This window comes from Mytilus edulis, chromosome 12, assembly GCF_963676685.1.
Source record: "Mytilus edulis chromosome 12, xbMytEdul2.2, whole genome shotgun sequence".
Taxonomy (NCBI): Eukaryota; Metazoa; Mollusca; class Bivalvia; order Mytilida; family Mytilidae; genus Mytilus; species Mytilus edulis.
Window position 1 is genome coordinate 53,771,138 of NC_092355.1, and position 24,767 is coordinate 53,795,904.

The following is a 24,767-nucleotide window of genomic DNA, read 5'->3' on the forward strand; positions in this document are numbered from 1 at the left end:
CACCTGAGGTCATCCCTAGTTTTTGGTGGGGTTCCTCCGATTTCGGTATATTGCAGTTCTTTCTGTCACGTTTTCAGAAACTTTGCATTCATTTGAAAATGCCTGTTCCAAGTCAGGGATATGACAGTTCTTGTCCATTCGTTTTTGATGCGTTTAGTTATTTGTTTTTGCCATGTGATTATGGACTTTCCGAATTGATATTCCTCTAGGTTCAGTATTTTTGTGATTTTACTTTTTTCAAATGACCAAATGAGATTGTGGCATTTAAGTAGTACACCTGTAAAATCTAAATTAAACTATTTCGTGACAGTCGAGTTATTTTCAGATTCAACCAGCATGTTAAGCGTAGATCCGCCCGAATATTTCCTCTGTATATTATGACATGTATTCCATAAACGTATATTAACTATATAAATTTGGGTTCATGAGTACAATGTTCAAATCAATTCTGGTTATTTGTATGAGTTTTGACACTATTATTCCCTTTGCTCACTTTAAAGATCTATACCGTTTCATCAGATAATAATCTTTTACAGTAGTTTGTGCATATACCTATATATATATAAATATCTTATATGGTGTGTTTTAAGTAAATATATGAAAATCTACAATAATACTGAAATATAAGTCTATGGTATCAATATCAGTTTATAATGTATTTGTATACATAGAATTGGCTCATGACTTGTTACATGAATCTTCATTTCATTTATATGTTGTTTTAATATGATAATTGTCTGTATTTGGATCACCCCTCTATTGTGCTCTTTCCAATAAAATATTGAATGGAATTGAATTGAATTACATCGTCTCAATATACGGATCTTTTTCTATAAAAATGAAAATCGAAGAACATATTCCTTGTTTTACATCATGAAAATCTTACACTGTGAAGAACCAAAGTAATTTAGACAACAAATACATCGAGGTTCATCAAAATGCTTGAGTAATTGATCGACACTGTATCTGTTTAGTTTAGTGGCTTGAAATGCCGCAGACAATCGATTTTATTTGGAGCTGATTGTGCAACAATAAGGTCGGACTTGTTTATGTAATCTTATGAAGTTGAATATGACTTTCAAATATATTGATGATTTTCTGTCATTTGATAACCCACATTTCAGTACGTACATCAACCTCAAATAGTCTTATGAATTGGAAATTGAGAAAACTACCGATAATATAAGATCTGGGTTATATCTCGGTAAGTCTTTCACTGATATTGACACTGCGGAACGACTTCAAACTAGAATCCCTGACAAATGTGAGGATTTTAACTTTCAAATTGTCAACTTATTATTTGTCAGCAGGAAAATAACCTCTAGTACGTTTACATATCTCAGGTAATAGATAACACTCATGCACGCAATTTTAGACTATACGAAGCTCAATGAAGAGGTATGATTCTTAAAAAAAAAATTAGTTATGAGGATGAACAATTGAAATAATTACTACATAAGATTTAAGGTCGTTGATCAACATGATATCGCGGTTCTCGGTCCTAAATTTACTTAATACAAGTCAGTATTCTCGAAATCCTAAGGGCTACTCGTTGTTCTCTTCAACAAAATACAAGATATGTATACAAATCTAAATTGAAAACAACGTTCAAACCTTGATCGTGTTGGATAAGACAAAAACATAAAATATAACAACAAAGCACACCAATTAGATAAACATTGAACTTATACACACAATAATCAATCACGTTTACAAGATAATCTAAACCGATGTCATTTTTTTTATTTAACCTGGATTTATGAGATCACTCTGGTATGGGGGATGGTGCAGATTACTAAGTTAGAGACATATCAGGAAGCTCATTAAATGTGTTATGTCCCATTTATGAGCATTATCTTTTTCTGTCCATTCGTCCGTCCGTCTGTCCCAAATTAGAGTTTTGACCCTATTTTCATAGTCCACTTGACATAGAAAATTAAAGTGTGATTGGGGCATCCGTATACTATAGACACATTCTTGTTCTGACTTGCAGTAAATTTATTCATCATTTTAATCATCAACTGACAACTTTTTACATAGTATTTGCCTTTAGATTACGAAAAGATTGGTCGAACAACCCTTTTCTTTTTAAATCGAAAAATAAAGGCAACAGTAGTATACCGCTGTTCAAAATTCATAAATCGATAGAAAAAACAAATCCGGGTTAGAAACTAAAACTGAGGGAAATTCTTAAACTAAGTAGTAAATAAAATACAAATGTATTACACTACATTTAATCATTCGGCTAAAAGAAAAGACAAAAATAAAAATAATATGTTCAATATTCAAATTCTAATTAATTGATTACAATTCTTAGAAAGGAGTAGGTCGATATTGGCCTCAAATTTAAAGTTCATCTGACGAAAGATTTTGGACACTTTTTGAACACTTAAGTGTCTATTTCGGTTAATTTGATTAGTTTATGTGAAAGAATTAAAGTGATTTAATCATTAAAAACGCAAGGAATCAAGCTTATACATGAAATATGCCAAAAAATGTCAATTTTAAAATGGTTTTTGTCAAAAATGACAGTGGCCGCATCCGTGTTCATCCTCAATCTTTATATATGTTATGTATTATCATCAAATAAAACTTAAATTTCGATATTAAGAATGAACACAAATGCGGCCACTTTCATTTAAAACGGAAACCGTGTAAAATTTAACTATATGCTACAATTGTGAAGATTTCAGTAATTCAGCATGACTTAATGATGCTAGTTCTCGATATATGCGTATTGTATTGTAAAAAACAGTCCACATTTATGTAGCCGAAGTATTCTACTTTTTAATAAATAACTGAAAGTTTACATAATAACAATTTTGTAAAACTGCTATATTTCGGGGCCAAAAAGGGGCCTTACTGGACCTACTCCTTTGTTTGAAACGATAAACATAACTGGATTGCTTTGCCCTGAGCATTTTCTGCAATAAAATTTATTTGTTTGTTGTCCATTTATATCCCATTATATTGCCATTTCACAGTAAATAGAAGTATCTCAGCATTAGGTATTGGTAAATTTTTATATGAGTACAGAAAATGAATTTTCTTAATGAAGAATTTAAATGAACACAAATTTAGATAAAAAATAGTTAATACGTTTTGGACTTATGTTTTTTGAGACAGTGCATGTTCAAGGCCTCTTTCTGGAAAATATTATTATCAATGGCATATATAAAAATATATTACAGTAAAATTATGGAAATGAAAAGGGAAATTCTTATTAGAAAAAAGTATGGTAAAAAAAAAATAGCAGACCATATATATATCAAAGCATCATCGATGGTTTGATTTTCCATATTGTCAAAAACTATCCTTTCATCATTAATATTATTAGTATTTCATCACCTCAGTATGGACAGCTGTTAAGGGCATACGATACAGTTTTGATCCCATATTGAAATTTTGCTGACAATTTGCACATAGGATATTTTTTGTCCGTTTCAATAAAATATGTAATAAAAAAATATCCCTTCATGTGCTACTTTTTGTAGTAAAATGAGGTCCAAATGTTTTTTATTGGCTAAAATTCGGATTTATGGACGATTTTTTTCTTTCGACAGAAATACATAACTTTTTAAAAGATACAAATATTAAACGTGTTGTTTTCAATTGTTTATATAAAACAGAATTTACAAATAATTTAACCAAAAAAACAGCTGTTTTTTTGGTTAAATTATTTGTAAATTCTGTTTTATATAAACAATTGAAAACAACACGTTTAATATTTGTATGCGTCCGAGGCGCTTTTCTGGACTTACCTTCATAAATGTCCTTTAAATTTGTTCAATTTGTTTTTCACATAACTCATATTTATCAAACATTCGCGGATGTAGTTAAAAAACGTAATTTTTGCTGCATTGTTTCTTTAAAAAAAATGCACGATTTACGTTTTCATGAAAATTGGCACACATTATCTTCTAACGTAATCAAATCAAATGACATTTTAAAACAGAGGGGTCCATAAACTCGTTTTCAAGTTGGATAAGTTGAGTATCTATGATTAGTTTATTTGTTTTATAGGCCTCACCCCCTATGGATTTTACTAACCCTCTATGTAGGGGGTCAGAAGCGAAACATATAACGTTAACGTTAACAACGTCATTACATCCTCTGTAACCATATCGTATGTTTTTACACCAGGAGGCATAAGCTTTTGTAATTTGACAAATCTTTGATGAAAATTCTAATAAAAAAAATTGAAAGTATGAAATTGTTCTTCGAATACCATAATAACAGTGATTGCAGTTTTGATTTGGTTTCAAATTATACTGAAAGAGATAATTTGTTAAACGCTCAGTCCTGATAAAGTTTCCAAGTTTCCAAGTTTCAATGAATAGTTATCAAAGATACCAGGACTATAATTAAGTATGCAATAATGTAAAGTATGAACTCCATAAAAGTAATTACATTGATCCTTGAAAGATACAGAAAGAGACATTCAAGCTCTTTAAAAGGTTGCCAGGACAAACACGATGATAAGAACATATGTGTTTTCGATAGAAGAGATGACATATTATGTTTTCGTTTTAAGATTATACATGGCTATGATATGATTCATAAGCTGATAGGTATTCTGTAATTAGATGGGTATTTCAAATCTTTAATTTTAAAATAAAGAGCCGAGAATGCATTTTAGAATAGACAATGTCATAAAATCTAAACGTCAATTGGCTTTTTTTTGCCATCTCAAATATATGTTAAATATTTTTTGTTAAATATTAACCAAAGTGAAGATCGACATTGTCAGTCAACAAAATGTATTTTGTTTTGTTCGTACTAAATTTAACACGCATTTAGAAAAGAGGTCATGGATTTCGTTACCACAAATAACTTATAACCTTGATAAATTCTTCAATAGATGCAAAGATTTAGTATGCAAATTTTGCTGAACTTTGAGAAAACTTATTTCAAACTGAATAGCGCAATATCTAAATTTTTGCGGGGATGTTGTTAACCGAGCCCGGACATTTAGATACGATCCGGGTAAACTTATCAATCCTTTAAATAAACTTATTTTAAACTGGTAACCTATAAATTCAAATATCAAATCTTTGAAAATTGTTCGTATTGGGATAAATATTGATTTCGTTATCAGAAAATTAAAACCATACTAAATATTACACATACATACTTTCAAAGTACTACAATCTATCTATACCTATAGTTTGGCATTGTAGAAGGTCATGTTTTTCACTAAGTGTTAATGATTTCTTTACACTTAATCCATTGAATGTTTGATGTGAACTGATTAATATTTTAGCCTTTGATACAGTTTTTCTATTCGATATAATTGGCTTTAAACTAGCTGGAAGTAACTGCGAGTACTCTCGGATCTGTACTTGGTGTCTTTTTGCTGAGAGGACTTATAAGTGTCCATCTACGTCCACTCTGTGTTTTTGCTAGATGTATTTCTGTTTGTATCTATCTGATGAGTTCAGCCTTTTTCAACTGATTTTATAGTTTGTTCTTATGTTGTACTGTAGCACCTATGTCACAGGGTAGGGGAGGTTAGGGCGCTCACAAACTTATTTTACCCTGCCACATTTGTTATGTGCTTGTTTTAAGTCAAGAGCCTGTAGTTCAGTTGCTGTCGTTGATATTGATTTTTCCATAAATTGTTTTGTAATAATTTTTCAATTGAGTTTATTCATATTTTTCATGTCAGGACCTATTATATACGATCATACGGTATTGGTTTGTCATATTGTTGAAATGCGTACGGTTGCCTGTAATTGCTTACATCCACTTTGTTTGAACTTTAATGGATAGTTTTCTCATTTGCAATCATACAACATCTCCCTGTTTTGATATTATTTCATTTTCCCTGTAGAAAAAAAATCTCTTTGTTTTGCAACTTCTAGCTAACAATTTTTGTTATATGACAACATTAGCGGTATCAATTGTAATTCTCCAGAAGCGCATTTTGACAATTAATGTTTCTACAGTGTTGCTACTTAAATTCATAGAGGAAACCCTGTAGAGTTCATCAAATCAAAAAGGACATAGATAAAGCAGAAAAGATTTCTGTTTTCTTTATCCCTAATGTTGTATGTCTTCTACCTTTTCATTCAATTTCAGGTTTTACATATGGCTGTATTCTATGCGTTATATGTTAGATCGACGGACTTGGCGTGTAGAAGTCAAATTACACTTTATTATCGACTGTAGCAATATCAGGTTAAAGAAAAACAGCTTCAACGAATGTTTATTGAATGCTCCACTGACAATTTTACTTCTAAATAAATTAATCTATATGAAACTCAATTGCCAAGCCGTGGATTTATGTATTTATACATTGAAGTCTACAGACTGTTGTTGAATAAAATTTGCTTATTATTTCAGATTGGTCGCGAATGTTCATTTATAGAGGATCCCATCTTTAATAGATTTATAAAGGGGATACCAATATCGACAGAGAAGCAAGCCGAAGACTTACGACAAGAATTGTCAAATGAGGGAGAAACCTTTGGTAATGTTGAATTATACAATTATCAAATGATCTACACATGATAAATTAAACAGCAAAGTTTATCAAATTGTAATATTCGTTGTTAGTAAGGTATACATGGCAGATAGAATACTTGAACTAAATGTGCAGTACTGTTTTCCGAAATGACTTTTTCTTTACATTAAGTTTTTTTATCTTCCGCTTCAGACTCCTTTTGTTGTGGTCAAAAATCTTTTCCTCTTAAACTGTGTAACAACTGTAAATGAAATCCTTAAGAAACGAAATATAAAGTGTATTTCCACATTCTATTCCATCTTAAGTGAAGTTTTGTGAAAAGTTGGGAAAAAATTCTGTGTTGGAAGATAAAAAATAAGGTTACAAGGAAATTATTACTGATCTGCTTTTATACAATGCTTTTCGTAATGTGCCAATATGAGAATCGTCAAATGAGTAACGTATCGGCTGTCACTGGTCGAAAACGCACACAAATTATCCATTACCAAAACTTCAATTGTATGTGATAGCAAAGAAGATATTGATCATTTTATATCAATATTGTATTATATTAATCTAATGATGACAACTATTTGTTTGAAAGTAATTTTGGTGCGCACATACTTTGCCAATCTAAAATACTTAAAATTGGATAAAAAACAAAGAAAATCATTACATTTTACAAAATATATACCAATGTAGTAACAGTTTTTTGCCACGTTTACTTGTAAGATGTGGAAAATTGGATGAATGCTATTACCTTGTACCTTATTTTAGTTAGGAAAAATTTACGAATATGTATATGATAACTTTAAAATTTGCAGTTATTATTATTAATATCTGGGCCGCATAAGGGCTCTATTGCCCCTTCTCCTTTGCAAAAATCAAAATTGTGATGTTGTGCTATCTTTACACGTTTATTATTAGGTGTTTGTCCAGAAATGATCCATAACGTTGTTAGAATGTTATAAAAAAAAATAGTTAAATAACTAAAATACCAAATTCCGTGGAAAATTCAAAACGGAAAGTCCGTAAACAAATGGCAAAATAAAATACTCAAACACACCAAACATGTGGATAACAACACTGACGTTCGGTCAAATATTGCATTTTAAGCATTTCATTCATTTTCTTCATTTTTGACCACAACATAGCATGTTAAAAAATGAAGACTTTACAGAGATTATACTAACTATAGTAAAAACACAAATATTCAACACAACTGTATTGTGTTTGTGCTGACGTACCTTTCATTTTTATATAAATTGTCAATCCTTATCCGCGAAAATCTAAAGAAGTTGGAAAACATCCTAACTATCAAACATCTTCATCTAGCCTAATACTGGCTTTCGGCAGGTCTAGAAACATAAAAGACTTACCAGAAGACTCTTGTAACTATTGTAGGAACATACGAATCCGAACAGCAAGCGCATACTGCATAAACAGACTTACGGTAGTTTAAACCATTTCTTTCAATGTGTTGCTTAGTCTTTCGTTTTTTATGTTGTGTCTTCTGTACTATTACACTCAACGTCTCCTGAGCGGTTGCACAGCAACTTGTCAAAATCAATTTTATTTTGAATCAATAGACCACAGCTTCCACAATAAAGTATATTACCTTTTGATGTTGATGTAACTGTGTCCTATTTAAATGACATTGTTTCGACTACCGTCGCACGCCAATCTTTATCATAAAGGACAGTGGATAGGATAAAAAGGATGGATAGCCACGCCTATATCAAACTGATGTGATAGAAAATCAATATCTCTTTATATTGTTTCAGTATTGAAAGTGTTTAGTTACGTAGTTAATTTTAGATTAAGTTTGGGAAGCCGTGTACATCCATCTTTTTCTTAGTAATTCGAAGAAATAAAAAAATAACAGCTGGTTTTGTGTTTTTTTTTTAAATTGTAAATATTTAACAAATTCAAATTATCATACGGAATTGTTTTTATCATTTTTTTAACTCACCATTGTCTGTTGTAGGCAGAAAGAAAGAGGTCACTCGTAGAAGGGATGTCACCTGAATTTCAGGAAGAACAAAACGTTGAATACTGAAATGCCGACAAAAAAGCCTTTGTTTCCCCGAATCCCGAAAAGTTAATAAGATATTCCTGAGCACCAATTCGTGTAAATCCTGAATCCCCACCAAAATAAAGGTCCAACCCGACTTTCGGAAACTGTCTGCTTTAGAGTTCAGTTTAATTTTCAGAAATTAAAATCATATAAAAATGTTTCACACACAAATTCGTCTCCAGACACGTAAATTGATATAAGTTACTAGCTGGCCTGGATTGTGATAGAAAATACCCAATGCAATGCATAAAATATCTCTAATGTCATGGGTCACGGATGGACTGTCTTGCTTTATATGGATTCTTATGCGGTACATTAAAGATAACATTTATTTACCCATCGTACTTTAGAATTACAATAAAACTTAAATTCACTTGAATACATTGATCTGTTATCTTTTTAAAATAAGACGCCAAGGTTGAAAATAGTTCTAGCTCATAATGAAGTAAATGTCAACCGTCTAATATTTTTGTTCATCTGATGAGTTAAGCCTTTTTCAACTGATTATTATAATGCGTTCTTATGTCACACTGTTAACCACTGTCCCAGGTAAGAGGGATGGTTGGGATCCCGCTAACATGTTTAACCCCGCCACATTCTGTATGCATGTGCCTGTCCCAAGTCTTGAGCCTGTAATTCAGTGATTGTCGTTTGTTTATGTGTTACATATTTGTTTTTCGTTCATTTTTTTTTTGACTAAATAAGGTCTTCAGTTTTCTCGCGTGAATTGTTTTACCTTGTCATTTTGGGGCCTTTTATAGCTTACTATGCGATATGGGCTTTGCTCATTGTTGAAGGCCGTTCGATGACCTATAGTTGTTAATTTCTGTGTCATTTCGGTCTCTTGTGGGGAGTTGTCTCATTGCCACATATTTTTTTTATATAATAGTCAGAAGGTCTTGCATATGCCAGAAGGTTCCGTGCCTGTCGTGAGACGGTTATAGGGGTTACGATGGTTAAACTCATAAAATCAGATAACGAACATATTCCATCTCATGCTCATTTTCCTCTTGCAATGGTAATCGCTTGTTAGATGAAGTTCAGAACTTTAAACACACAGTTACATTTCAAATGTTTGGTATAAAACGTTAAAGTATTCATCTTCAAACAAACTCTTCAGAAGATAATGGGAAATATCAAAGAATCATGATATAAATTTAAAGAAAAGAAGAAAACCAAACACATCTTCTTTGAAATACTGACCTCTAAAATTCTTTCCGCTAATTAAAACAAGTACTCAGTATCTAAAAATGTCAAAATAGACAAAAAAGACAAATTGTCACGAATTTCCAATCAGCTTTTTTGTTGTACAAGTTTGACGTGCAGTGCTTTTTTCACAGTGTAAATGACATTGTCATAGTTTTATGACATTATCTTTTTACATGAAAGACTATTTACTATAGTATTGTCACTGTGTTATCCTTATTGAAAACTAAATTTGGTTAGAAAAAGTGCTTTGCAACCGCTAAGGAGTCGTTGAGTGTATTTTTCTGTTTGTCTTTTTATTTTTAGCCATGGCGTTGTCAGTTTATTTTCAATCTATGAGTTTGACTGTCTTTCTAGTATCTTTCGTCCCTCTTTTACTTGCAAGACGTCCTATGCTGTGTGCTGCGGTGTATAACAAACTTCAATCAATCAACCAAGCCTTCGTGTATTTGCATGAAGTTTAAATCTGATATTCAGTATGTGGGAGAGTTGAAATAGCCATTTCACAAACCTATGAATGATCAAACTATCTTTCTCTTGGTCTTCATTTGAGCACCCATGAACCCTAATTCTACTGAAGATAGCCATTATTTATAATAAGACATTTTGGTATAGAGAGGAGATAATTACTCAGAACATTAAATTCGCTTGCAATAAATGGGATTATGAAAAGGTGGTAATGAATTTGTGTTGTGCTCGCCACAGAAGCAATGTATATAATTAAATATAAGATGTATAAATACAGATTATATTAAATTCCTAATTTATAAAAACTTTCAAGATTTGAGAATTATATAAGTTAAATTTTCGGTCTGTTTTTAAACAACTTTCAAAATGAAACAACTAGATTCACACGCCCTTTTTCATCATAGTGGTCGTACGGATAAAGATGATTTGTTATCCGAAATATTTTCTGATTTTTTTTTACCATTTAATATTCTTTAATGTTTGCTTGATTCTTAATTTTCGTTTTCATAGAATCATTGCGAACGTGTACAATAAGTGAGATGATAGCCATAACTGGGTTTTTTTCATAGTTTTTTTTTATTGATTTTAATCTTTCTGGTCTGTCTGTTTTATCTAACTTTCGCGTTTGTTTAATTATTCTGTCATTTCATTGTTGTACATTTGGATACCTTTGAATAAAATATATGATTATCGTTCTAAAAAAGTTTATTTAAACCTGTATATAAAAAGTAAAATAACAAAAATACCATCTCCAATGAAAATTCAAAACGGAAAGTCCTGGTTTTAAAGCTAGCTAAACCTTACAATTTTATGACATATTCATCAATATTATTTTAATTTGAAGGATCATATGATTAAAAGTTACTGACTAATTAACGATACATATTCTTCTTTGCAACCTTCCCAGAATTTTGATGGTCGTTTTGTGCCTGTCCTTTACACGAAATATTCTACATATGAAGTGGGGGCATTTGTTTCTGTCTAAATTCAACTCATAATTTTTATTTAGAGTCAGATAAGGTATACAGCAAGAAAATAATTGATGCAATATTTGACGAACCCAAGGATGAGGCTACAGTACAGTCTCTGGGAAATATCAGAGATATGGTCAGTGGTGCACAGATAGGTTATACATATATTTTAGTGGTTACGGTGGTAACCAAACAAACTGATTGATGTTAAGCAATCATATATATATGTGTGTGCATTTCGTTGGTTTGAATGGTTTCGTATCGTTATGCGTTTACTTTTCTACATAAGAGGTATAGGGGGAGGGTTGAAATCTCATACACATGTTTAACCCCGCTGCATTTTTGCGCCTGTCCCAAGTCAGGAGCCGTTGGCCTTTATTAGTCTTGTATTATTTTTAATTTTAGTTTCTTGTGTATAATTTGGAGTTTAGTATGGCGATCATTGTCACTGAACTAGTATATATATTTGTTTAGGGGCCAGCCGAAGGACGCCTTTGGGTGCGAGAATTTCTCGCTGCGTTGATGACCAATTGGTGACTTCTGTTATTGTCGGTTTTATGGTCGGGTTGTTGTCTCTTTGACACATTCCCCATTTCCATGCTCAATTGTATTTGCTTCTTTTATTTATTATACTACCGTTTAAAAAAAAGTAAGGGTTATACTGTTTTACCTCTGTCTTTCCGTCCGTCCGTCCGTCCATCCGTCCAATGGATATGTTTCGTCGCTTCTTTTCTCATTAATTACATCATATGGATTTTTGAAATTTGGTATTAGTTAATATATAAGTCAGCTACACCGTGTGATACGTTATTATATTCATCACTCAACAACTTCTTGTTTGCCGAACACTAACACGTTTTTACACTATGAAAAGTATCCATATTTGGGCAGTGGTATCATCAGTGAGCAGTAACTCGTAGTTTCACTTGTTTATTATACGACCGCAAAATTTTTTTCGGTCGTATATTGGTCGTATATCGTATAGTCGTCGTTGTCGTCGTCGTCAGTGTCGTCCAGGACGGATGGTTTCCGGATAATAACTTTAGTATATTAAGTAAATAGAAATCAATGAAATTTTAAGACAATGTTTATAACCATAAAAGGACGCTTGGGATTGATTTTTGGAGTTTTGGTCCCTAAGGTTTAGGAATTAGGGGCCCAAAGGGGCCCAAAACAAGCATTTATCTAGTGTCAGTACACAAAGTTGTGTATAAGTACCACAATGTTTAATACCATAAGTAGAAGGTTGTGATATATTGTGTGGGTTATTGGACAAACAGTCTATGAATAAAGGGCCAAAAAGGAGCCAAAACAAGCATTTTATAGGTTCAAGACAATAAATTGGAGTTGTCTTTCTTTGTCCAGAATGGTTGTTGAATCACCTAAAACCAATGCTTTATGAAATATTTGAAAATTGGAGTTATCTTTCTTTGTCCAAAATAATAGTCGAATCACCTTAAATCAATGCAATATTCACTTTACTACAAACTGATAAATTAAAGCAGTCTTTACCATTTAGTGATTACAAGCACTTTGATTACCAATCTAGGGTTATGCCCCTTTACAAATGGAAAAATTGATGAATTTTTTAGTTTCTGTTCTCTTAACTTAAGTTTGTCTCAACTAAATTTAATGAAATGTGTATATAATGCTTATTACCTCTAAACTCAGTTTAAGTTCAATTTTTGGCAGCTTCACTTTTACAGTTCTTGAGTTATGTTCCTTTATAATGTTATTTGCTAGCGGGGCACCATTTATTTTTTTAGAAGTTATTATTAATTTATATTACTTTCAACCATGACGGTATGATATTTTATATTTTAATATTTTATGATGTATTTAAATGAGTAGTTATTGCTGCAAACTCCATAAGAAATTTAAATTGAGATCATTTTTGGAAGAAGGGAAAGGGGGAGGTGAAAGGGGGGGGGCAATTTTTTTCATTTCAGATTTCATAAATTAAAAAGAAAATTTCTTCAAATATTTTTTTCTTTTGAGAGGATTAATATTCAATATCATAGTGAATTGCTCAAAAGCTAATAATTGTTTTTAAATTCATTAGACCACATTCATTATGTGTCAGAAACCTATGCTGTGTCAACTATTTAATCACAATCCGAATTCAGAGCTGTATCCAGCTTGAATGTTGTGTCCATACTAGCCCCAACCGTTCAGGGTTCGACCTCTGCGGTCGTATAAAGCTGCGCCCTGCGGAGCATCTAGTTTGGTTTTGTTTTGGTATTTTTCGTTGGTTGAAGAAAACGAAAAAAATATATTTCAGGTATTATAAATATCATTATCATTATATTATTTTGTAATTCTACGATGACAATTGTAATATGCATTTTTCATCGGGATTTTAATTAAGAGAGGAACAAGCTACTGACACTTAAAAACCTTTTGTAAAATGGTTTGAATATTAATTTTCCTGGTATAAACCACCCATCACTGTAGACATAAAACCAATACTTGCACCAAATAACCAAGTATAATCAATACTTGCACCAAATAACCAAGTATAATCAATAATTGTACCAAATATCCAAGTATAATCAATACTTGTACCAAATATCCAAGTATACATAAACACTCTGAATATACACGCCATAAAAGGCTATAATGAATACCAAAGACTTTGTAAAGTGGATTTTCGCACGACAACGCCGATGCTGATATATTTAAGGTAGCACAATTCAAAGATTTTTCATCCCCAATCAGACATCTTTAAACTGATGTAATTCCACTCATCTTTCTTTAATTTTATAAATGAGGTACCAAAAGAAAGAAGAAGGATTAATCTTTCAAATTGTGATAATTTCATTATGACATAATTATTACATCATTAATTGTTATGTAATTAGTTGCCATATTGTGATGTCTATACTTGATAGAATTTAGCTTCTTTGTTATTCATAGCATCCAAAATATTTTATAGATTCTTGCACAACACAGTTTGACCTCCAAAACTGTGTCTCAGATTTTTCCTATTGTATTTCATTATCTCATAAAACTTCAATGAAGTTTGCAACATCAATTCATAAGAGACCACTAAATTCAATTGGGTGTAAAATTTGTTCTATTGATGTTTTTGGAAATCTGAGACAAACAGTAAGCGAGTAAGGAAAACGATAAGAAAAAAGATTACCAGTAAGTGCGTTTTACGAATATAATAAACACCTACTTTTTACTATCAGTAAAAATGATAAAACTGAGTAGAAATTTCTCAAGTGCTTTTTCTGACTGGTGTCATATGGTATTTTGAACCCTATGGAAAATTGACCCTGGTGTCATATGGTATTTTGAACCCCCTTAAAAGTGCACTCGGGGTCAAATACCATTTAGAAAATTTATCCCAGGGTCGTTATACCGCATGGTATTTTGACCTCATAGTCTTGTTTCCGCTGTTTAAGATAAATATCATTGCAGATTATATAAATTACAATTTGTTGGGTTTTTATAATTGGAGCTATAGTATGGGGTTTCAACATACCATGGCAGGAGGTCAAAATACCATGGCAAAGTAAAATCTTCGAAATCTCTTTTCCAACATGTAAAATACATACAAACTACTTAGGGAGTATTATAACTATATAAAGGAGTTAGAATTGCAAGAATTATTTGAAGTTAAAGGTCTATAGTAGAGGTTCATTATACCATAGCAGGGTGGTCAAAATACCATAGCTAAGTGAACTTTTCAAGAAAGTAAAAAACATACAAACTACTTATTGGAGTATTATTGCTCCTAGTATATAAAGTAGTTATAATAGCTAGAGTTTAAAAATTAAAGGTCTATATTTATTGGTTTTATATTTACATTGTATCATATATCAAATGTCTTCAATTAGTGTATGTCCACTTGTGTTGATATGTCTTTTGATTGAGATGAGCCATTTCAATTAATATTTTATAGTGTGTCTTTCTATGTTGTGATTTTACACTATTGGTTCAGATAAGGTGATGGTTTGGTACCATTAAAACTTTGAGACACGCTGTGGGATTGGGGTTTATTTGCAACAGCATAATTTATTGCACAAAAATAAAAAGGGGTAAACTTTTTTTTTGGAGGGGGGTAATTTGCAACAGCATAAGGTATTGCACAAAAGCAAAAAAAGTGAATATCTATTCTAATCATTTAACCAATTGTAAGTTCTTTGTTCTGTGTTAGAAATCTATTTCTGTGTCAAATATTTAATTGCAATCCAAATTCATACCTGTATAAAGCGAAAATAGTGTGTCCATATTTGCCCCAAATCTTCAGGGTTGAAATGTTTTGTTCCATTCAATAACTGGCAGACTATAAATTGAAATATAGCAGCAGTTGTTAAATTGTAACAAACTTGAAAATTAAAATATAGCACTGCATACAAATTTTATAAATATGAAGTGCTTTAATAGATTTACCTTCATAAGGAAAGGCCAAAGTATGAATAAGTATAGAAAAGTGTAAAGAGGTATATATTTCCAAAAGGGACAAAAATTAATTGTGAAATCCATCTAAGGTCAACTTTGCTTGAAGTTGGTGAATTCGACAAACATCTTATTTTTCTATTATAAGCATTAACTTTCTACAATAATAAGCTATTTTCAATTGAATAAATTGTCCAGCCACTGCAGGGTTTGATTATGTTTTTGTTTTATTTAATCCTCAGCACAATTAGGCAGATTTGTATATCATCATAAATCCATTACGTTTCTATACTTCACACAGGGAGAAAATGGTGATACTGGAGAACCTGAACCAATGGAACCAGAAGGCCCACAAGGATCAGTTATACCATGAGAATTTTGAGGTCCAAAAGGAGACATAGGAATAACTGGACTACCTGTATGTTTAGATTACAGTTATTATGTTGACTGTGGATTCGTTCATTTTCATGGATACCATTTTTTGTGGATTTAGGTAGACTAGCAATTTCATGGATATTTGATTTCGTGGTTTTGTCAAAGTGTGCATACAAACCTATTTGTAATTTGTTAAACATTTAAATTCGTGGTTCATCTTTACAAATGAAATCAACGAAAATTGGTATCCAGCGAATAATGATGAATCCACAGAAAGGAACTTTTGCAAAATAACAACCGATGGAATATAATGCATGACAAACATTAGCGCAAGTAAAATAAGGTCTATGTTGACATAATATCTCCCTGTAAATAACTCATTATAAATACCAGGATTTTAATTTTGTACGCCACTTGCTCGTTTAGTCTACCAGTTTACGCTCGATTAAATGAAATAACAGAATATACCATAGGGGTATTAAAAAAATACTCAACAAACAATGCCGTGGTCAAAAAGAAAAAAGACAGAATAACACACAATTACAAAACATATCATAAAAAAAACTAACAACTGGACAACGTGAACAGAACCAAAAACAGGGATACATGTACAACTAGAATATGTATGGTAACAATTCAGTTTTGCATTTGTAAAAATATTTAGCCAACTGTAGACATTGAAAATTGTTGTTGATGTTATCAATATTTTGAGCTGGTTATATGTCTACTTTATCAATTTGTTTTTGCGGACCTTATTTATATAAATCCTTTAGATGGCTTAGTAATCTCATGAGCAACCTTAGCTATCAAGACTGTAGCCAAAACAAAAACTTCTAACGGATATACCACTGTTAACAAAACACCGAAACATTCACACAAACACTAAAGCTAGGAATGATCTCATGTGTTCGAGGCGAGTATTCAATCTTTCACAATAATAATGTGTTAGATTATTTAACATATTAATTCGAATATTGGACCAGATTAAACTTTACACATTTGATGACTATCATTTTTGAAGAAAAAGAAGGAACATAATTTCTAGTTAATCAATATCATTGAATGGTGATTCGAAACGCATTTAAATGAATTCAGTGTTGCCACTTGATTATGAAGCGCGTGGTAATTTCTAAAGGTCAAAAGTTCTGCTAAAAAAACTCATATTTTTACTGTATTTATCTGGTATCTTCTTCTTGAAAATAACCTTTGTATACGACCGCAAAAATTGAAAATTTTTTGGTCGTATATTGGTATCACGTTGGCGTCGTCATCTGCGTCGTCGTCGTCCGAGTACTTTTAGTTTTCGCACTCTAACTTTAGTAAAAGTGAATAGAAATCTATAAAATTTTAGCACAAGGTTTATGACCACAAAAGGAAGTTTGGGATTGATTTTGAGAGTTTTGGTCCCAACATTTTAGGAATTAGGGACCAAAAAAGGCCCAAATAAGCATCTTCTTGGTTTTCGCACTATAACTTTAGTGTTAACTAAATAGAAATCTATGAAATTTTTACACAAGGTTTATGAGCACAAAAGGAAGGTTGGGATTGATTTTGGGAGTTTTGGTCCCAACAGTTTAGGAATACCCCAAAGGGTCCACAATTGAACTTTGTTTGATTTTGTTCAAAAATTGAATAATTGGGGTTCCTTGATATGCCGAATCTAACTGTGTATGTCGATTCTTAATTTTTGGTCCCGTTTTCAAGTTGGTCTACATTAAGGTCCAAAGGATCCAAAATTAAACTTAGTTTGATTTTAACAAAAATTGAATCCTTGGGGCTCTTTGATATGCTGAATCTAAAAATGTACTTAGATTTTTGATTATTGGCCCAGTTTTCAAGTTGGTTCAAATCGGGGTCCAAAATTAAACTTTGTTTGATTTCATCAAAAATTGAGATTAGGGTTCTTTGATATACCAAATCTAACTGTGTATTTAGATTCTTAATTTTTGGTCCCGTTTTCAAATCGGTCTACATTAACTTCCAAAGGGTCAAAAATTAAACTAAGTTTGATTTTAACAAAAATTGAATTATTGGGCTTCTTTGATATGCTGAATCTAAACATGTACTTAGATTTTTGATTATGGGCCCAGTTTTCAAGTTGGTTCAAATCAGGATCCAAAATTATTATATTAAATATTGTGCAAAAGCAAGAAATTTTCAATTGCACAGTATTCAGCAATAGCAAGAAATCTTCAATTGCACAGTATTGTGCAATAGCAAGAAATCTTCAATTGCACAGTATTGTGCAATAGCAAATATTTTCAATTGCACAGTATTGCGCAATAGCAAGAAATATCTAATTGCACAATATTGTGCAATAGCAAGAAATTTTCAATTGGAGTTATCTTTCTTTTTCCAGAATAGTAGTTGAATCAACTTAAATCATTGTTTTATACAATATACAATGTATATTCACTTTTACTACCAACTGATAAATTAAAACAATTTTTACCATTCAGTGATAACAAGCACTTTATTTTACATTATAATATTTTATGATGTATTTAAATGAGTAGTTATTGTTGCAAACTCCATTAGAAATTTGAATTGAGATCAGTTTTGGAAAAAGGGAAAGGGGGATGTGAAAAAAAAATGGGGGGGGGTAAATTTTTCTCATTTCAGATTTCATAAATAAAAAGAAAATTTCTTCAAACATTTTTTTGAGAGGATTAATATTTAACAGCATAGTGAATTGCTCAAAGGCAAAAAAAATATTTTAAGTTCATTAGACCACATTCATTCTGTGTCAGAAACCTATGCTGTGTCAACTATTTAATCACAATCTAAATTTAGAGCTCAATCCAGCTTGAATGTTGTGTCCATACCTACTCCAACCGTTCAGGGTTCAACCTCTGTGGTCGTATAAAGCTGCGACCTGCGGAACATCTGGTTTTATTATGGCAGGTTATTGATACCTGATATGAACAATAATCGATGTGTTATCAACACAAAAGAATTGCAAGATGGTTGCTATTTGTAGATGGCTGTACTTTGGGCAAATGCAAACATACAATGTTTCCAGAACAGTATACATAAAATGCAATTGAAGAAAAATAAATCTTGATCTAAAAACCCTACATTTTTTTATTGTCGTATATAAATATCGACCCTTCCCCCCCCTTTTTTTCTTCCTGAAACATGTTGCTTTTAGTGCAATTTCTTTTAAGAATTAAAATGTTCTATGAATATTGCACAACTTATCTCCTAATCCGCGTTTATTTGAATTATTGTATTCTGTTCTATATGCTCTTTAATAGTTTGAAATAGTTATCAAAGGCATGAAAATGTTATCATACATGAACCATTATTTTTATCTTCACAAAATATAAGATTGTGTATTCTTAACCTTGATTTCATGCAATCTGCACCATACGATGTTTTTACGACTGGGCATAGCAGAAAATACATAGAATGAACTTCAGAAATTAAAAAAAACGTATATATATTCATATTAGTTGGATGCAAAAAAGTCTTGAAAGTCCTTGAAGTATTCCATATAAAGAATAAAACAGAAATGAGACAATGAGACAACTTTCAACAAGAGACAAAAATGACACAGACAGGCCTTCAAGAATGAAAAAAGCCCATACTGCATAGTAAGCTATAAAAGGCCCCGAAATGACAATGTAAAACAATTCAAACTAGAGAAAACTAAGGGCCTTATTATCAAGTTCATTTTTTTTTCTTTTTAGGACAGAAACTCCATAAAAGTTGACTATAGAGAGGACAATTGATTAATAACACTTATGTAGATCTGCTGGTAGGAAGTGCTTCAGTGGCAGGGGTTTTTCTTTACCAAAATGATAGATGATAATTTGAATTTTATGCACCATTTTCTTTAATTTCATTTGAACTATGATTTATTAAATACTTGTAACTTAACTTGTTCTGTTAGTTGCAATTTTTGTTTACGACAACAATTGCTGTCTCCATGATGGAATGAAGACAATAGGTAATATAACTATGATAATTGACTCCGTCAAAACGGAGGTAGTACCTTAAATAATAAAAATTTCTAGGTTTAGCTAACAAGCAAGCTTACCGAAGATATTAACTTTACCTACACATTCAAATCATTGTGCTGTTACTTCGCTTTCCGCTATAAAGAATATGATCTCTCACTAATAATCAAAAGCTTGGTGACTATGTTGAAAGCATCTCATTCTATCCCAGAGAGCTTGAGATAAAGAATACAACAGAAACAGTTAAGTCTGTTTCATATATAAACTGACATCCAGAAACTGACAATGAAGGTCGGTTGAAAACTAATCTTGACAACAAAAGAAATGATTTCAGCTTTCCAATTGTCAATTGTCAATTTCAGTGACGCAACATTCCAACAGCCCTTGCTTATGGAGCATATATCTCGCAGTTGATACGATATTCTAAGATTTGTACTTCCAATCATGATTTTCTTGATAGAGTGTTGCTGCGCACAAGTAAGCTAATAAACCAAGAGTTCCAACTGGTGAAGTTGAAAATCATAACTTCGTTAATTTTACAGACGCCAATATGAGTTAGTTGACCGTTCTAGAATATCTGTTTAACAGATTACGACGGTTATGTATAAGTTGTAGTAACTACAATCCCGTCCTCTTTCCCGCGAATGTAACCTACCGAATTATACATATCATCCGGTTTGTACTTACAGTAGAAACATAAAGGGTGCCACATGAAGAGCAGGATCGGCTTACCCTTCCGGTGCGCATGAGATCATCCTTAGTTTTTGGTGGGTTTCGTGTTGCTCAGTCTTTGGTTTTCTATGTTGTGTTTTGTGTAGTGTTGTTTGTGTGTTGTGTTTTTTTAGCTGTGTCGTTGTCAGTATAGAAAGAATGTCAATTTGGTTTCCTACTCCTCTTTTTTTTAAATATCATGGCTCTATCAAATCACTTATTTATCACGATCCTGTAAACTTCGGAAACATAAGCTTACGATTAACAATCACTGAATGCAATATTATGTGTCGATAATAAGTTATAGACTCGTTAAAAACATAAAAACAAAACTACATACACGACTTGCGTAAGAATTTACGCATGCATTGGTTTACTAATTTTGATAATATTGTGATTACTAGAAACTCGTTTCATTTGCCTTTAACAGAATTTTATTAATTGTGATACAGAATAGAGTAAACTTGATTGTTCTGAAAACAATGTCAAGCAGTTTGCTTGTTTTATACACAGAAGTAGATGTTTGATAATTTTAAGTCATTTATAAGTTGCAACATTGTTATCCTGACAATTAAGAACACACAATATGCAAACAAAGCTGTTCGTTGTTAACAAGATAATTAATAAAGTAACAGAAAAGATTGTATTTTACGCGAACTTGAGAACTTAACTTATGTCTTTATCGTTGCGGTTGGTTTTTATTGGTAGAGGAAGTCGAAGTGCCTCAAGAGAACAATCGACCTTTGGCAGGAAAGATGACAATCGTTGTAAAATAAGATGCAACGCACAACAGGCTAGTGATACAGTAGTCGAACTTATACGACTTGGCAACTGAGTAGAAAGTACAAAGTAGAAATTTTCTGCCTACTATTATGATTTTATCACATGAAGTTCAGAACCTCAATGTAAAATTTTCGTCAAACAATAATGATATTATTAGCAGCTTTATCGGCCGGGACAAAAACAAATTCATTGGCTAGTTTTTTTAGTTTATGTTTGATACGAGAAATAGGTTTAATATGCATGACATCATGAAATCGTTTGATGCCAAGAAGCAAATTGTTTTAAACATACTGGACTTCAGTGATACGACACTGTGCCTCATCGGAAACTCCTACACAAATTAAAGAACTATGGAATTGATGGTAATACATATGCATGGATTAAATCATTCCTAATGCAAAGCCACCAGCGAGTTATTGTCGAAAGATAATTTTCTTCATCTTGTTCCGTCGACTCAAGGGTGCATCAAATGAACTGTCCTCGGTCCCCTTCTTTTTCTTATGTCATATTAATGACTTGCCGCTCTGTGTGAAATCACAAGTACGTATGTTTGCCAACGCCTGCCTCTTGTATAATACCATCGAGACACCACAGGACCAACTCCAAATACAGAAAGAATTAGACTCATTAGACAATTGGGCAAAAGACTGGGGTATGCGTTTTAATGCAAGTAAATGCTATGTCATGTCAATTCACCGTAGCAGGTCCCCACACACATACAGTTATACACTAAGTATCACGTATTAGAGCACGTCAGTGAAAATCCATACTTAGGTGCAATCATTAGCGATAATTTGAAATTGTCATCACACATTATCAAATTCTGCAACAGAGCTAATTCTACAATGGGATTCATCCGAAGGAACCTTCAACACTGCAACAATCATTTTAAGGAAACCGCCTACATCTCGCTTGTTCGCTCTGCCTTAGATTACTCAGGCACTGTATGGCACCCATATCTACAATAAGACATTAATCGCATATTGAACATACAAAAAGAGCAGCTAGATTTTTTTAAAGGACTATAGACGTACTAGTAGTGGCATCTCCATGATGAAGGACTTTGTAAACCTCTTGTGGACAGAAAACGAGAACAACGACTGGTACTACTGTACAAAATAGAGAACAACCTGGTAGCCATCCTCACTGAACATCATATAGAATTTATTATCTTACCTCCTATACATTTCTAGGTATATGATTGGTTAAAAGCGTCCGCGTGCAGACCGTGTATATTTCATATTAGGTTAGTAGGGAGGCGGTTCTTGTTTCATTCACGGTTAGTAATGGTGGTATGTCCCTTTATATTCCATATTAGGTAAGATGGGAGACGAGGCTTTTTTTTATACACGGTTAGTAGTGGTGTTACGTACCTTTATAAAAACAAAACGGTACTGAGAAAAAATCTTAAAGGTTTCAACAGACGAAGAAATTGATATTTAAGATGGAAATAAATTCATAAAACACATTTAAGGTGGTACCTAACGCTACAGGGAGATAACTCTGTAAAATCCGCTGAACCTTTTAATCATGTTGTATTGTTCAGGAAATATTAAGCTTCTCAATGATCAAAATTAGTGTTTGTCAATTTACTATATATCCTACCATTTTTTTCCTAGAAAGTGGTTGGTTCAATCTTTTAGATTTTTTAAAATAATTTTCAAAGAGTCAAAGTAAATATTTTGTCGACATTTTATGAAAATTAAACGAGCCAAATTAATTTAAGTTAAAGTGTTGGGTACCACCTTGAACCTAACAAGTTGTTATTGTTGGCATCTGTTTTTGTAGGATCAATGAAAGTAGTTTCTTAATGCTAACCGCAGTATTGAAGTGTTGCTCATTTTGATAGATCATTAGTCTTAAATTTCACACGTTAAGATATTAAGATAAATTAGTTACATAGTTTGCTAGTGACGTAATACGGTAAATTACTGACCCCATATATACCGTATTAGGTCACTAGCACACTAAGTAACTAAAATTACTAGACCATCAAGAACTTATAAAGTCAAACAGATAATACTTTTACCAGCAAATACTGACATTTATAAACATTCATTTTTTCTACAAACCATCATTGATTGGAACTTACTACATAATACTGCCGTAAACTGAAAGATTTGGAAAGTTAAAAGGCAGTTATATCGCGCGACTAGTTACAAAAGAGGCGCACACGCGCTTCCTGGGTAAGTTTCATTCAGTATTTTGAGTTCATTTCCAGTTTTATACAGATACATATTCATGTGGAAAACGGAGTTCTATGAACCAAGGAAATCCAAATGTGATTATATATTAATGATTAATACTCATCTGAAATAAAAATGATTAACAATAACTACCTTTCTTTCATCAGAATTCTGCTTTAAAAGGTATGTAAATGTTGTCTTCTAATTTGAAACTGCCGCCAACTTATTAATAGACTATTGACGTATTCAATACGTATCGATGACAAACAATATTACTACGACTTTTGTCATTTGGGAAATTTAAACGACTTGTCTTTAGAGATTTTCGGCGCTTAAATATTTCATACAATTGATCTTTGATGTCTTAGCCAAAGGCACAGGGGAATATGAATTACATAATGATTTCTATTAAGCTCTACTCCCTATTAGCAAGTTCAAAACTTTGGGTGGTCCGATCATTTAAGGTTATTCTTGTCATAGTTTTGTTATCCAGAATTAAAAGTATAAAAAGGTGTTCAATTAGTAATAAATAACATTATAGCCAGCTAGATAATAACAATGGCATGTATTCAGCATTTATTGGGTAGAATACATGCCACTAGGGTGCTCGCATAAGGCAGCTTAAGTGCCTAAATACAGACCAAAACACAAAAACATATTTATAACCACTGAACCATAAAAATAAGATCAAGGTCAGATGACACCTGCCAGTTGGACATGTACACCTTACAGTCCTTCCATATATATACACTGAATATACAAGACCTATTGCTTATAGTATCTGAGATATGGACTTGACCACCAAAACTTAACCTTATTCGCTGATCCATGAAATTAGGTTGAGGTCAAGTAAAAACTGCCTCACGGCTGAGACTACTATAACACAGTAATAGTCTCAGCTGACGGGTATGAGGACCTTGCAAGGTACGCACATACCAAATATTTGGGCCCATTATTCTCTATACATTTTGTGTATTTTATATTTAAGCACTCCATTCTTCTCTTTAAACTTATAATAAGCGAGAATTTAACATTACACAAATTATTTCAAGAGGTCACTGAACCATAAAAATGAGGTCAAGGACATTGGACATGTGACTGACGCAAATTTCCTAACAAGAGGCAACCATATACAAAGTATGAAGCATCCAGGTCTTCCACCTTCTAAAATATAAA

At 32.1% G+C, this 24,767-nt stretch overlaps 1 protein-coding gene across 1 annotated transcript in view; it reads left to right on the plus strand.

Annotated features, from left to right (window-relative positions):
• Nucleotides 1-15,983, plus strand: part of LOC139498801 (uncharacterized) — a 113,428-nt gene extending 97,445 nt beyond the window's left edge. The window contains exons 11-13 of the mRNA XM_071287358.1: nucleotides 6,346-6,472; nucleotides 11,206-11,322; nucleotides 15,880-15,983. Of these exons, the coding sequence (XP_071143459.1) occupies nucleotides 6,346-6,472; nucleotides 11,206-11,322; nucleotides 15,880-15,947 (312 nt within the window). The 3' untranslated portion in view covers nucleotides 15,948-15,983. The remainder of the gene's footprint in view (nucleotides 1-6,345; nucleotides 6,473-11,205; nucleotides 11,323-15,879) is intronic.
• The last annotated feature ends 8,784 nt before the right edge of the window (nucleotides 15,984-24,767 follow it).